Below are 16420 nucleotides of genomic sequence, written 5' to 3'. Positions count from 1 at the left end.
GATTCTTAACCTAACTCATTACACCACAATAAATTCCACCTGGATTAGAAATATAATCTAGCAGACACATAGATGCAGGGGAAAGACATCATAGGCTTTTCCTACTACATGTGTTAGTTAGGATTAGGGTCAGCTGCCTGTGAAGAAATCCAAAATGACCCTGCTGAAATTAACAGTTTCTTTTTCTCTCAAATCAAAGTGTAGAGGCAGACTGCACTCGTGGCGCAACCATCATGTTCGTGCCTGAAGCAGCAGGACAAAGGAACAACAGCCCCTCCCTTTAAGGAGGTTCCTGAAAGTGCCATACAACATTCCTGCTTACACCTTACTGGCCAGATGTAGTTACATGGCTCACCTCGTTGCAAGTGAAGTTAGGAATTAGTCTTTAACTGGACAGCTGAAAATCAGAGGTTCCAAGGAATGTGGATATTGAGTGGCAATTAGGATGGTAGAATTAGCCAGTATTTTTTTTTAATTTTTTATTGTTATGTTAATCACCATACATGACATCATTAGTTTTTGATGTAGTGTTCCATGATTCATTGTTTGCGTATAACACCCAGTGCTCCATGCAGAACGTGCCCTCTTTAATACCCATCACCAGGCTAACCCATCCTCCCACCCCCCTCTCCTCTAGAACCCTCAGTTTGTTTCTCAGAGTTCACAGTCTCTCATAGTTCATCTCCCCCTCCAATTCCCCCCCTTCGTTCTTCTCCTCCTGCTATTTTCTTCTTCTTCTTCTTTTTTTCTTAACATATATTGTATTATTTGTTTCAGAGGTACAGATCTGTGATTCAACAGTCTTGCATTTTATAATTAGCACTAGTCACCTAAGTGATAGCAGAAAAAAATAACCATCAGACTTCTGTGGCCTGTTTGTCTAGGTCCCTAAGTCAATGAATGCCAAATATACATTTCTTACATCTACATTTCTTAAACCAATGGCTAAATACAGTTATGCCTCATTTGTCTTACAGCTTTGAGCAGTGAGGTGAGCCCCTTAAGTGACATCCCCTTCAAACACCAACACTTTCTGATAAAAATGTCTAACATGTTATCCACCCTCTTGCCTTTCAAAAGATAGATCACAGATCATAACTTTTAATGATTCATTTGTCCTAACAAACAAGCACCACCATGCTAAGTGGCAAGATCATTCTCTGTTTCCTTTCTCAAGGTCAGTCTCATTGGTCAGTTGGCCAACATTATACCAGCTGTGAAAACCATCTTCCCACCCTCTGCTATTTTCCTGTCAATGACCTGCTCTGGGTGGGGAGGCTCGTGGCTTTTGAGAATGTGATCTAATTGGGATTCGGGGGAGTTGAGTATAAAGACCTTCTGGTCCATCTGTTCCCCTGGGACAACAAGGGGCATTTTTCTTTTATTTCCATTATGCCTCTTGAGTTAAGGAAATATGTTTCCTCTTTATAAAACAAACAAACAAAGAATGCAGCTTTTCTGAGGTGCATAACCATCATCCGAGAAGAACCAGAGCTTTTTTAGTAACTTCCAGGAAAGGAAAAAGAATGAAGGAGGTAATAATGCTGAACCCAAGTGAAGGAGACTTTTTGTAAATAGTTCATCCTCCTAGAATTGGTATGTGTCACTGCAAGATCAGCTGAGCTGACAAGCATCACAATCTTTCTGTTTCCCCACAAGGTAACGGAAAGGGAATTAAAGTCTGGAGGAGCCAACACCCAGGTGACTGAGAAGAACAAGAAGGAATACATCGAGAGGATGGTGAAGTGGCGGGTGGAACGCGGCGTGGTACAGCAGACTGAGGCCCTGGTACGGGGCTTCTATGAGGTGAGACCCAGGCCCGGCTGAGGAAGGCAGGCCGCAGTCAGGGCCCTTATTGCCAACACAGCTTGTGGGGGGGGGGGGCGGGGAGGAAAGGAGAAGAAGAACCAAGGCAGGCAAAGGGCTCAGCTCCAGTCACCACACTGCAAACTTGGACACACTTGGGACAGATGAAGGAAGTTCAGAAGTTCTCTGGGAAACCTAACTCTGGTGGTAGGTGAAAAATGCTCTCACAAAAATGGTGTTACTGTGGCCCGGGTGTGATATGACAACATTCAGTATCTCCTGCCAAGATATGTGCATGCTGTGTTTCCTCTCATTCAGTGAAATAAAAATAAGTGAAGTGAAGGTGTTGGAGGACATGGTCCACTCTTGCTGGATTTCTCTTTTGTTACAGTGTCACGTTGTGCCACATAATCCATGCTAAGGTGGTAAATCAAGAGGACAGGGACAGTTGCCAGCTTCCTGTGTACCAAATGTTGACATCCTTAACCTTTTGCAGTTTAGAAACAAGACACTGTAAATGTTTTCTCAGGGCTTGGGTCTTGGAAGGTTTTCTTTCCCTGCCCGTAATGGAGAACAACATGGCTCACTGGCTCATCCACCACTAGTCTGATCAGAGGAGCCGTTCTGTTGCACCTGATGTATTTGGCGACAAAGCATAAAGTCAGAGCTCAGAGCCCTAGCAAAGGAGGTCTTTCCAGATCTTTGAAGGAGGGAGGAAGGAACTGAGGGGAGGAAGGAAGGGAAATACAGTTGTTTTAATATAGAATGCCCATTTCTAGGAAATAAGTCATGGAAGAGAGGATACCTTTTAAGTGAAATGATAATAGTAAAAGCTCTCAAGTCACTTTAAAGTGTTTGGACCTCTTGCCTTTAAAATGCAATGATACTTGGAAACTTCAATATGACAGAGAAAGTCAAGTCAGATTTGCTCATAACATCATTTTGAGAGGGAGTATCAGAGGTAGTGAAAACCCTGGGGCCTTTTTTGAGTTCCCAGCTCATCAATGGGTTGTGTTTCAGAATGTTTAAGTCACGATTTTGAACTTAAACATGATAGCACATTGGTTAAAAAAAAAAGTTGGAAATGATGGTCAGTCTCCCAGTGTAAAACCACAGAAGTAGTAATAAGGAATATAACTTCAGTGTGGTTGAACCTGAAGCCTCATCTGTATTTCAGGTCGTAGACTCGAGGCTTGTCTCCGTGTTCGACGCCAGGGAGCTGGAGCTGGTGATAGCTGGCACGGCGGAAATCGACCTCAACGACTGGCGGAATAACACGGAGTACCGGGGAGGTGAGCCAGCGGGCCAGCGCACACACAGTTCACTGTTTTTTAAAGAAATTTATACTGAGGCGAAATGACATAGCGTAACATTAACCATGTTAAAGTGAACAATGCAGTGGGGTTTGGTACATTCACAGTGTTGTGTCTCCACCACCTCTAGCTGGTTCCAAAACATTGTCCTCACCCCAAAAGGAAGCTCATTACTCATTAGGCAGCTTCCTCCCACTCCTCCCTCCCCAGCCCTGACAACCATCAATCTGCATTCTGTCCCTATGGATTTACCTATTCTGGGTATTTCATGTAAAAAGAGTCCTGTAATATGTGGCCTTTTGGGTCTGGTTTCCTTCATTTAGCCTACTGTTTCAAATTTGTCCATGCTGTAGTGTTTCCGTACTTCATTCCTTTTTGTGGTTGAATAATATTGCATTATATATATATATGCATATATGCATATATATATGCATATATGTATATATGTAATATATATATGTTATATATATGTTATATATATGTAATATAAATATAAAATAATATTCCATTTTATATCTACATCTATAACATATATTCCATCACTTTTTAAAGACTACAAAAAACTTGGCCTTACTTCAATACCTGTGCAGAGTGGGTTCTCATAACAGGCTTTCCTATAACTTCCATGCTGAATGTTCCTTCAGGTGATCCCCATTGGGATAGTCTCTGGCCTACCTCCATGTAGATGCTTTACTGAGGACCGCCCCCCAGAGGCCAGCTCCTGAGCTCGGTTACATGCTGTCAGGGAAGTGTGTCCCACTTCCTGTAGAATTGCAGCCCTGTTCCCTTCACTCTCGGTTTCCCGCAACATGGTTCTGTGATTTTTCCAAACTCTATTTCTAACCCTTCCCACCTATTTACCTTCACACTGCCAAACTAGTCTTCTTGAAATATTATTTTCACCAGGTCACTTCCTTACCCACAAAACAAACTCCTTATTACTTATAGAAAAGGCTTTTCAAAGTTGTTTTTTTTTTTTTAGGCTCAAAACCATTTCTTTGTGTAAAATATTACAGAGAAACCAATCAAAACCAGAGAGAGAGCGAGGTCCACCACCTCAGCTGCCCTCTTCTCCCCAGTGTACTCGGCCTGAGGAGCCTCTGTGGGACCACTGGGCATTTCCTGGCATGGAATGACCACTGCCGGCCTCAGGTGGCAAGTCCCAGTGTCTCTGCCTGGCTGTTACAGCCCAGTAAGGCCCCCAGTGAGCTTCCCTTCGGCCCTCCCCAGACCCCGCTCTGCACTAGTCGGCTTGCTGTTCCCTGTGTATTTCTTCCTCGTTCTTGTTGTTCTCCATCTCTCCTGGCCTCCACTCACACAAAGCCTTCCCAGGCTCAACGCACACCTCACCTCCCACTTTCTGCCCCAGCCCACATAGATTTCTCCCACGTCAGAGTGCCTCTTGCATTTGCAGCACTGATGAATCATTTGCTTGGACTGGTTGACCCAACCATGCCCTCCCAACTGTACGGGGACAGTGGCCCGACTGGTCCTACTGACCTGAGAGCAGCTCCTGGACACCCGGGCATCTTCTGTTCACTGAGCTTGCCGTTTACCTCCAGCCCTTCTTAAGTCCTAGACTCGCCCACAGTATGTGGTTACCAAGAGCTAAGACATCAGAACAGAGAAAATACATTGAAATATTGGGTTGATAGAGGGTTTTGTCTCTTACCGTCCCAAGGATCTCTAGCCACACCTTTTCTCATTTACACGAGGCAGGAAAATGGCTGGTGGGGTCCCAGTTGTTCACATAGAAAGCAGACATCTCTGAGGACATCCCTCAGAGCATAAAATCTTTTTATAAAATGTCTATTTTCTAAAGCTGCTTTCGCTGTAAAACTTGACCTAGTTGCACAGATTGTCTTAGACCTGTGGGAAGGCCATCGTTAGAGAAAGTGGCAGACTGACAGCAGCTGTTCAGTTCTCATCACACCTGTGGTATATGTCACCTCTCCCCCTTCCTCCTCCTCTCTGCACATCCTCCCTGACTCTCCCTCCTTCTGCTCCATTCAGGTTATCACGACGGGCATCTTGTGATCCGCTGGTTCTGGGCCGCCGTGGAGCGCTTCAATAATGAGCAGAGACTGAGATTACTTCAGTTCGTCACGGGAACATCAAGCGTGCCCTATGAAGGTTTTGCAGCCCTCCGAGGAAGCAATGGGCTTCGGCGTTTCTGCATAGAGAAGTGGGGGAAGATTACGTCTCTCCCCAGGTAGGGGCTCCTGCCAGCCTTCAGGAAACCCACCAAAGAGGGCCAGTATACTTGGATATTGGGTGATGATCCTTTGGGATGGAATTCTTTCCTGCCACCCAAGTTATTGTTATATGAGTTATTGGTCAAAGGCACCGGTGAGGAGTCTCTGGCAGGTGAATTTAGACCATATTCTTAGTGGTTTTTTGATTATTGATGGTATTTAGGCTGTAGTGTCATGGCCCATGTTTCACTTGCGGGAAGTGCAATCTTTCCAATCTGTATGTAGCCCAATTTAACTTGAGGAATGTCTGGCCAGGTAAGAGTGGGAGGAGAGTCTGGAAGCCCAAAGTAACCCTTCCAGCACTGTATCTGTACTTCTCCAGCACATCACTTGATACTCTGTAGGATGGTTGTGCATGTACATGTCACATTTTTCCTACTATGTTTTAAAACATGTGAGGACAAGACCATGAGTATCTCACGTCTCTACAGTGACTTCTATATAGTAAGCTGTCAAGGAGATTATTGTGAGATAAGTGCAGTAAAGGAGACACTAGGGATCCAGGCAATTTAACGGAACGAATTCCCTGTGCCATGAGTTCTAACACTTCCTGGGTCCTTCCTAGGCCACTTTGAGCAGCCTTTTCCTGCTCAGTGAAATAAAGAGCACTAAAGAACTACTTCTGTTTAGGTACCACAGTAATAAATACTGCTCAACAACAGGAGAAAAGATTGATCCATATTATTTTCTTCAACTATGATATTTTCTAATTATAAAAGAAGATTCACATTTAATTCAGCTGTTTCCACATGGCCTCCCAGATACTATTGCTAAACCCCAATGGAAGGATTTACTGAACTATGATTTGCATGCAGATCTCCCAGACCTTCCACTGTCCTGAAGACAAGTCACCTGATGTCAGTGAGCATCAGGAGGCCCAGGAAACAGAGTGCATGCCCAGCTGGTCAATAACAGCCTAAAGCCTTGGCACAATTTTCAGCCCTGGCTTCACCCACTTGTTCAGCAGACCCTCAGTGCTCATTCGCATGGGTCTGCTGATAGCTGAGCCTACTGAATTAAATCTGGCAAGAAAATAAAGCTAAAAAAGACAAGATTTCCATTTGTCTAGTTTAATGATAGATTTGGAAGATGAGGTTATTTGGAAACAGTCTGTTTTTATTTTAGAGTTTGCATCACCACTTGATGATAGCCCGCCCCTCCCCCCAGCATCATGTGCACCCTGAAGAGTGGCTAAGACACAACCATCTACCTTCCCAGAGGAGTTTATAATCTAGGGAGGAACACAGCCCAAAAGTAATAAATCACAACACGAGGTGGAATCAGAGAAGCACTGAGAAAGGAAGGTAAAAGGAAGGTGTCGTGAAGATGTAGAATACAGACCAAATCCCCATTGAGTTGGGAAGAGGAGATGGCACAAGAAGATGGCACTTAGGTGAGCACTGAGGGTCAATGAATGAGTAGAGGGGAATTCCAAGCTGAAGCAGGAAGGATTGCTGAACCAGTGTAGAGAACAAGATATCCAAAGTGATACTCATAAGGGATGAGATTGAGAAAGATAGTTTGGTGGGTCACAGGGGGAAGACTCTGCTGAGGAGTCTCTGTTTTATTCATTAGGAAATGGAAATAGGAATTGTTTTTGTCATTTGGGGGCCACAGATTGAGTCTAATTACAAATTTCCTTTGAGAAGCTTTGAAATGTACATTAACACTATTAACCCACATAAAGAGCTTATAAGATAGACATTGGGCTTATAATTGGGCTATTCACATCTGGGCCAAGGCATCCCTAAAAATGTTGCCATTCTGCAAACCCCAGAGAGGATTCCTTGGGGAGGCAGAGACGTTACCCTGGGCCAAGAAGGTCCCAAGAAGCAAGTGCTGAGATGCCTCTGGGAGGACAGTGAAAATGACCCCCTGGATAGTAACCCCTAACTAGTCTTCCTTGTACATGTTCTGAAGATCCAAGAACCTAAAAAGGGTCGCCAATGTGTGCAGAGAAAGAAGTAACTTCTGACTTCCAGGAACAGAAATTTGGGTAGATGTAGCCAGACCACGTGGCAGATGGCAGGAAGCCCAGAGGCTAGCAGGGGCACCAAACAGACACAGGACGACCCAGGACTTCCCAGAGAATGTGAGCCCACTGTACACTGCCCACACTGGGAGGAGAGGTGGTCTGGAACTGCTCTGTTCTCAGATCTTCCCCTGTAGAGAGGCAACTGGCTTCCCAGATGAGAGTGCCAAATAGTGTCACAACCAAACCTGAATCATAGCCCAGGCTAAATAAAACCTTTACATCAATTCAAGTCCTTGAATTGTAGGAGGGTTAGGAAGGAGGACTTTGAGAGTAGTGGTTTCCAGGATGTAATTTTACAGTGTCTGGTAAAGAAAGTTCAGTATCAGATGGGTGGGATAGTCACTGGGGTTGAGGTCAAGGAGCTGGCGGGTTAGGGCATCCCTGTGGACTCAGATACTACACAGTCTGGTGAGAACACCTGAAATGGGAAAGATTTAAGCAATGTACCAGAGATTTTAATAAATGTAATTAGCTGGAAGGTCAAAAGGTATGGAAGATATATCTAGATCACTGATTTGCAAACTTTTTAACCATAGGCTACAGAAAGAAATACCTTTTACATAACATTACAACCCAGTACAAGCATATCTACTTGTGTGTGTGTATGTGTGTGTGTGTGTGTGTGTGAGCGTGTGTGGTGTGTGTGTCTGAAATACAAGTTCCTCAAAACAACACTTTACTTTCTTGCCTGAAGATGACATGCCGTATCTTCTAATCTATCCTATTTGATTGAAATAAAATGTCAGATAAAACCTGTAATTATGGGAGAAAATATCTAAATGGCACAAGATTCAAAGGAACAGAATTTTTTAAACATTTGATTCCCTCTTATTTATTTATTTATTTATTCATTTTTATTGAAGTATACTCGACACAGGATGTTACATTAGTTTCGGTGTACAGCATAGTGATTCCCCAAGTCTACAAGTTGTACTGTGCTCACCATGAATGTGGCTACCATCTACAACACTCTGATGATGTCATTGACTACATTCCTTGGATTGTGCCTTTTATTATTGTGACATATTCATTCCATAACTGGAAGTCTGTACCTCCCACTCCCCTTCACCCATTTTGCCCATCCTCCCACCCTCTCCTCTCTGGCCACCACCAGTTCGTTTTCTGTATTTATGGGTCTGTTTCTGCTTTTTGTTTGTTTGCCTTGTTTTATTTTTTAGATTACACATATAAGTGAAATCATTTGGTATTTGTCTTTCTTTGTCAGACTTATTTCACTTAACATAATACCCTCCAGGTATTTGTTGTCACAAATGGCAAGATCTCATCCTTTTTTTATGGCTGAGTAAAAGGAACAGAAATTTTTGATCAAAGATTGACAAGTAATGATCTAGAATTGGCAGTGGGGCATGAGCAGAGTGCTCATCCACATCACGGAATGTGGCAGAGTGATCATTGGCCATCTCTACTCATGGGGACTGAGAAAGGATGCTAGGGCTTGTAGGCGATGTCCAGAAAGGAAGAGTGGGAGAGTTTCCTTACTATGGAACAAGGACTGGGGAGGGGAGAGAGGAGAGGCTCCAAAGGAAAGAAAAGCACGGAAGCTAGTCAGAGTAGACACAGCACAAGACAGCATGGAGAGGAGAGAAACTTAGGGGTTTATATTTGGAGTAAGGACCAGGGATTACAGAACTATGAGTCATGGGCAGGTTAGCATAAAAGTTGCAAACAGAATTCTAACAACATGCTTCACTGCAGATGTAAACTGAGCCCAAGCCCAGGCGGAGGGGGAGGCCTGGTTAAGCTGGGCAGTTGGCTTACTCTATAGGGACGGCTCTCAAGGGGGATGGGAGAGGTGATTTTACCCGCTACTGGACATTCAGCAATGTCTGGAGACATTTCTGGTTGTGGGGGAGAGGTGCTATTGGCATCCAGCCAGTAGAGGCCAAAGATGCTTCTAAACACACAGGACAGCCCCTCACAACAGAGAATTAGTAAGTTTAAAATGTTAGTAGTGCCAGGGTGAGAAACCCTGCTCTGTGGACCATAAGGCTACAATGGAGGCTTCGGGGAGCCATTGGGAGTTCAGAAGAGAGACCGACAACCACTGAGAAGCCATAGAAAAGCCACGGGGAGAGAGATGTTCAAGAAGAAAAGATGCCAAAGGCTCTTAAAGAGCTTGAGGAGGTGGGGATAGAGAATGGGTCCCTGGATTTGGGGATCAAGAGGTTCTTGAGAAAGTTGAAAAAGAGTAGGTTCAGTAGTGACGAGAGTGAGAACCATCTATAGAGTGAGGCTGTGGTTGGGCAATGGAAGAAGATGGCATGAACAGAGGACAGGACTTGTAAAACTGGGCTCACAGCCCGCTGAACAACCAGCAGCAGAGAGCAGTGATTTGTTTGCTTTTAGTAGTGTTGTTTGCTTTTGACCAGGCTTAAAGTGGTCTCTTCTGGGGAGAAGCATACTCTCTTTGGCATTGGTTACCATTTTAATCAATAACTTGGAAAAAAATCAAGGAGACAGAGAGATCAATCATGCAGATGATACAAATTAGAAGGGCAAATCACACAGTGATTGACACACTCTAAATCCTGAATTATCTCAAAATGCTGGAATCCTAGATTAACACCAACAGAGTGAAAATTGACCTGGCATGATTGAAAAGATCCATGTGGAGTTCCAAAAAATCAATTGCACAAATAGGAGATCAGGGTGATTCATTTGCCAGTAGTTTCTGTGAAAAAGGCTGAGGGTCTTGAGTCCCCACAGGTGTGACACAGTTCCTGCAATCACAACTGCAATCGTGGTTGCATCAAGAGAATCTTATGCAATCATGGCTGCATCACAGATGACAAAATGCATTTATGTGTATTCTAACATTGGCCCTCACAACAAACCCCTGAGGTACACAGAACATATATTAATACCCACATTTTACAAGTGAGAAAACTGAGGCTCAGAAAGACTAACTGACTTTCCCAAGTTGATAAAGCTAATAAGTGGCTAGACTGGGATCGGATTAGAGGTCTTCCAGACCCTGGTTTTGTGCTTTCTCCACCACCCCAATGCACCCTGGAAGACTGGGCCCAGTGCCCAAGGAGGAAAGTAAGCAGGCACTCTGAGCTGTCGGAACCACACCTGGAGGACTGCAAGCATTTAAGAATGCTAAATTGAATCATGATTTGATTGTGTTCGCTCATTCTAGTTTACAAACTAGAATCTATTTTAGAGAGTTAACCAAAGCTGGTGATAAATACAGTAAAAGCAAAATAACGAAACTCTGGGTGTTCACACGAGGTCTTGAAGGGGTGCCATTTGCTAATGCTTTCAGATTTTTCCCAGAAATCACCTTTTACAGAATTCATTTGGTTTGCAAATATGGGATTTTTTGCTAACATTTCCACTCATGAGTGCCAGTTAAAAAATAAACCAAGACAATGATGTCTGCTCATATCTCATGCCTAACTAGTTCAGCTAGGTTCAAAAGCATACTTGGGATTTTCCTGCCCCACTTAACATAGCTAGCCAGAGCCCAAAGTATGTCCTAGTTTTAATCGTTCTGAACACTGTAATTGTCATCCTACTCATTTTACTGAGGGCTCTTCCACTTTTATTTCAAATGAGTTTAGGTAAAATATTTTAATTATTTTCTTGTGAAGTCAACATAGGCCTACTGGCATCTTAGATCATAATCTGAGACCTCTACTAATCTTGGTCTATTTTGATGCTTCTTCTCAGTTAAGTCCTTGAGGCCTAAGGCCAGATGCACTACTATCCTGTGCCCACCATTGGAGCTTGTGAGGGGAGGAATTTGGGGGGTAGTTTCCCAAAGACAATGAGGGAGCTGTGACCAGGAAAAGGAGGAATGGGTGTTGAGAGGCAAACACAACAGTATCCTCCCCCTGAGCACTGCATCAGCCTCATCAGGAACTCTGAAAACAAAGGTATAAATAATATACAACTTCCCTGGGGATCTTATAATCAGAAGAATTCAGTATCCCAAATGAAATTCAAATGAAGGGAGAATGGTTTCTTCGGTTAGAGTTTTGTTTATTTGTTTGTATATATACTTGTTTTGTGATATTTTATCTTCTTCTCTTTTATTTTTTTATTATTTTATTTCATTTCATTTTAATGTGCCCTTTTTTGTGCTGGTCGGCCTTTCAAAACACCACTGCAACACACCACCCCTTCTAGGAAGCAAAAGGCATTAAGTTAACCTTGAGCTGCACCCATCCCCCATCCTCCCTACTTTGCTATAGTCCTTGGCCTCAACCAGAGATTCCATAAAAACAAAGAATATCTGACAGGGAGAAACTAGTCAGGTGATTTGAAGGTCCACAGGAGGAACCTGTTCTGGGCCTTTTGGGCTCACCACTGAGCCCTATACAAGTGATAGAGGATCTGGTCCTGGTCTGTGCCTTAGAGCAAGGTGGGGGACCCCATTCCTTATCTAAACCAGGTACTGGCGTGCGTGGGCCCAAAGGATGAATGAAGGATATGACAAGTAAGGCAGAACCCAGGGCACGGGGATGCTCCAGGCAACCAGCGAAGACTATTCCACAAGCTCAGCTGTCCTTGGAAATGCAACATTCCGGTGTCAGGTTAGCTGTGTCTCACTGAAAACAGAAGAGTTAGACTGTCCCCAGGGCTCCCCTGACTTGACAGAGCTTTGGGTCTCAAAATTCCAGGGCATCTGGTGGCACCTGTACATCAATGTACATGGTTTACTGTGGCCCAGAAATCAGAGCTGGACAAAGAGACTTGGGAATATGATCTTCTAATAATAATTATGTTTCTGCCTCCTTCACGGATCACCTCCAAGTTCATAGGCCAATTGCAGAATAAAGCTGATACCATAGAGTCGCTGACTGACTCGCTAGTACAGTTCTACATTAGTGTGGTTTGCTTATAAACGCAAACCATCTGTTTCCAGGTATCCTACTCCCTCAACTGGTTTATTTGTGTCTAGAAGACTATTGTTCTTAGTTGCAAGGCTTTCTGGTGGTCCAAAATCATGGTTGTGCTCACTTTTTATTCACTTTTGCTTCATAGCTTCAGACTGATCACAGATACATACAAACCAGTTGTACCTTTGAAACAAACACCTTCACCGGTCTTTTTTCCCCATTCAGGGCACACACATGCTTCAACCGATTGGATCTTCCACCTTATCCCTCATACTCCATGTTGTATGAGAAGCTGCTAACAGCAGTAGAAGAAACCAGCACCTTTGGACTTGAATGAGGAAATGGAAACTCACCTGACATTTTCCTGGCAGTCACATCACCCTTTCTGGGATGATCCCCTTGCCCTTTCCCTGAATCAAGTCTCCTTTGATTTTGGTATTCCATGATTTTTATTTTCAAACCAAATCAGGATTGACAAAAGCTGTGCATGAAGAACTGCCTTCTTCTGAGATCCAACCTTCAGGCTTATCTCCTCTATTCTCGATGAACTGCCAGCCTGTATGCAATATTAAACAACAGCTGTCTCAAGGTCTGTGTGTATCTCCACATACCTCCATTACTAACAAGGAAATAGGAATGCAAGTTATGCTACACTTGACCAAATGGTAATAAAAGTTTACTTCCATTTATATAATTTTAGGGAAATTGGAGCATTAAGCATTCCGAGCTTTTATACGCCCATGTCTTCTGAGCAGAACCACCATTTTTTATAATTTCTAACAACCAACTCCAGGCCTAGGAGCCAACCAACAATTTCTTTTCCTCCCACTCTCCCTTTTCCCATGCATACCATCCATCCAAAAACAGCAGTAGCAAAGCTGAATTTTTTATACATTCAACTCATGAGTCGTACGTGGCCTCAGTCCCATCAGCTGGAACTAGCCTAGACATATGGTGCAAATATTACACTTTCCAACAAATAACAACACCAAGAAAAACGCCTCCTGCTGATGCAACACAATGCATCTCAATGGTTGTGGGGATTGTTGCTCAACATGAGTTTAGAGAAATCTAGGAGGGGCACGCCCCTCGTGAACACTCACCGCACAAGAAGCAAAAACTTGTGCACACGAAGGAGCTCTCATTATGTAGCATAAAGGATGAGGCTTCTACCCCCACTGTGTTGTGTAGAATGTGATGAAGCAAGCAGGAGAGAGGGAAGAAGGCCATATTAGGTTGGTTTGAATACCTGAGTTCTGTACTGTTTTGTTTTGCTTTGCTTTGTTCGGTCAAGCTACATTTCTCCTTCACAAGGGAAAAAAAATGTACAGATGATCTCATGACTTTTGTTAAAGGTGATTGGCAAACAAACTCTTGTTTTAACTTTGATATGGTTTTTTTCATGCCACTTTCTTTTTTTCTTTTCTTTATTGTGTGTTCGAATTCCTTCACATTTGATTGTCCGCAGGGACACGTCAAATGAGAAGCTGCAGAGAGTGATGGTGCTGGTTCGGGGTCAAGGGCAATATAATACTCCTCCTTCACCCACAGCAATCCTCCTGGAGCAGACACCTAACACCCCAAAGGCACGTTGATTTGTCAGAATAGATCTCCAGTTTCTTTTAGCACTCAGTAAAGAGATATCTCGGAAAACTTAGTGTTTTCAGAAAACCAGTTGCAGCCTCCAAAGACAGCCTAACCTCTTGATTACATTTGGAATAAGCCCAAACACAGTGGTCATTTCTATTTTTCTAACCTTGTTCTCCATGTTGTCTGAAATGTGTCATAAGTGAAAGTGTTTTTCTTCACTGGGAAAAGAAGAGCTAAAGGGGCCCCGCCACTGTTGAGATGTCACATTGTTACTTCCAATATATTAAACAAGGGAGAAATGTGAGAAATGTAAGACACAGTTAATTTGACAGGAAGCCATGCCTTGTGCTCATTGTATCAGTGTGTGTCCGGGCACTGCGTTGTGTTTCCTGGGCTCCAAAATGAAACTTCTTTTAGTAGGAATTATTTATAATGCCCAGCACCCCTTGCGGCTGTGTGTCTATTGTCAATCAGGAAATAATATGTTACAGAAATTTCGCTTTATATTGTTGTCTAAAAAGAATATTTACCAAGATAAGACAGAATGTATAGGTTGCATAATATAAATTTGAGGGATCTGTAAAATTCAGTTCACATTTCAGTATCTGAAAAGTTATGGGTTCCAATGGAGCTATTATTTATAAAATCAGAGCATAAGGATAATGCAAATCATTTCACCATTTTACCTCTTTGAACAGCATCTCTAGTATAGGGAGCGTCTTTCATTTTTAGAACTTGGTGTTATCCATGTGTAAATACTCATTAATTCAAGCACTCGATTCTTTTTTTAGTACTTATCTTATTTGTTAGGCATGGCAAGGGAGGAAGATGTTCAAGAGACAGAACTTGCTCCTGGGGAGCTTTGCAATTTACACAAATAGCTAATTAACATATTAATTAGATTACTTGATATCTATTCTACCCATACACAGAAGGAACAAGGTATCCTAGAAAATATGTAGAGATAGACATCTTGGTCATAAAAGTACTGGTTTTTCAACTAACTTCTCCTTCTTCCTATTCCCCCCACCCCCCCCACCTCGATGCCCTGACTCTAAATGTATCTAAATGTATCTCACAAGCATTGCAGGACCAGTATTTCGTAAAAGTGTAAAATTCCATAAAGAAGTACTGATGTCAAAGTCAGCTGAAAGGATGCAAAGCTTGCTTAACAGGGTTCCAGATTCTATTACACGTTGCACAGAATCCTATAGGAAGGTAAACGAAGAGAAAAGGAGTACATACAGTTGTTATTGAAAGATCCTATGATTTCTTTATTTTCCAAGTGACGTTTCCTTAGCTATTATTCCCTAATATATGAGGCTGGAATACATGGAAATTATGTGTCTCTGTGTGTGTATAATTATGCTATTGATTCCACCAGCTGTAGGTATAAACCTCGTCCAACCAGATGACACAATGAGTGAGGCAGATCTGTTTGTTACCATTTGTATTTAATTTAAAGTCTGAGTTTTCTCCATGGAGGCATATTATAATATTAATCACTTATAAACCACAATTCCCCTTAAACAAGACCTTTTAGAGCTAGTTCCGGTAAAACAAGAACAATAAGTTTGTTCCCCTTAATTGGGGAACAAACAAGAGCAGTAAGTAAGAGGAAAGTTACATTTCAAGTAGAAAAATACTTTAAAATGCTATGAAGTATTAGAATAATTTCATGGATATGACATTTTATTCGATCATATGAAGATGATAATCTTAAAAATAGAAATTGCCTCTGCTGGGTCAGGAGTTCTTTGTAACTTCCTGTGTATGTAAGTTAGCAGCAGTTGTGAGAACTTTTTACTACCATCACCAATGTAGCACAATTGTTTGAAGGATAATGAGGAAATTAAGAAAAAGAGAAAAAGGATCCTTTGGCAGACTTCTAAATCTTTTTTTCTCTTTAATACATGATTTTATGTCCATTAATGGTAAGTACCTTGTGTGGCAAGTTGAAAAGCCAGACTTTCCAGAACAATTCTAATGTTACGTCTACGGTATTTGTCAGTCCATGTGTCCAAAATTTGGGTTCAAAAAATTTCTCAATTGCCACAAATGTTTTCCCAGTCAAGATGAAACACTTTCAAATGAAAGTAGTTAGAACTTTACATAAAAAATGTGGTGCTTTATTATTATTATTATTATTATTATTATGTACTTCAGTGTTCATTATTAAAACTACTGCAATACTATATCATAAAAATCTGGGATGGATATTCTAGCCATCACAAGGTCCAAAAGAGAAAACGTTATTTTCCTGTTAGTGACATGTAGTCCCTTTGTTCTAGTAGAAAAAAAAGGTGCCTAGAGGTAGCATATAGAGTAAATATTGTTCCATTAGCCTACTTCCTGCAGCTTCCAATTTATCTAAGGAAATGTCTATAACGATTTTGTTAAAAGTCTTTGTTCTAGTCAATAGCAGGAGAAGTCCACATTGCTGGGCTGATTTTGCTTACATCCACAAGAAAAATGTCACGTGATACTCAGGCCGAGCTTTCTCTTCCATCATACCACCTTCAAGGAATGTCAATAAACTCACTTTGGTATGGC

At 42.3% G+C, this 16420-nt stretch overlaps 1 protein-coding gene across 5 annotated transcripts in view; it reads left to right on the top strand.

Annotated features, from left to right (window-relative positions):
- Nucleotides 1–16420, top strand: part of HECW1 (HECT, C2 and WW domain containing E3 ubiquitin protein ligase 1) — a 430747-nt gene extending 414327 nt beyond the window's left edge. For all 5 annotated transcript variants that reach the window (XM_078059964.1, XM_078059960.1, XM_078059961.1 and 2 more), the window contains 4 exons: nucleotides 1660–1806; nucleotides 2984–3098; nucleotides 5133–5331; nucleotides 12503–16420. In XM_078059964.1, coding sequence (XP_077916090.1) covers nucleotides 1660–1806; nucleotides 2984–3098; nucleotides 5133–5331; nucleotides 12503–12614 — 573 coding nt within the window. In that variant the 3' untranslated portion in view covers nucleotides 12615–16420. The remainder of the gene's footprint in view (nucleotides 1–1659; nucleotides 1807–2983; nucleotides 3099–5132; nucleotides 5332–12502) is intronic.

Source organism: Halichoerus grypus, chromosome 12 (genome assembly GCF_964656455.1).
Source record: "Halichoerus grypus chromosome 12, mHalGry1.hap1.1, whole genome shotgun sequence".
NCBI classification, from domain to species: Eukaryota; Metazoa; Chordata; class Mammalia; order Carnivora; family Phocidae; genus Halichoerus; species Halichoerus grypus.
Note: the sequence above shows the minus strand (reverse complement) of the source record. Positions and strands in the feature narration are given on the sequence as shown.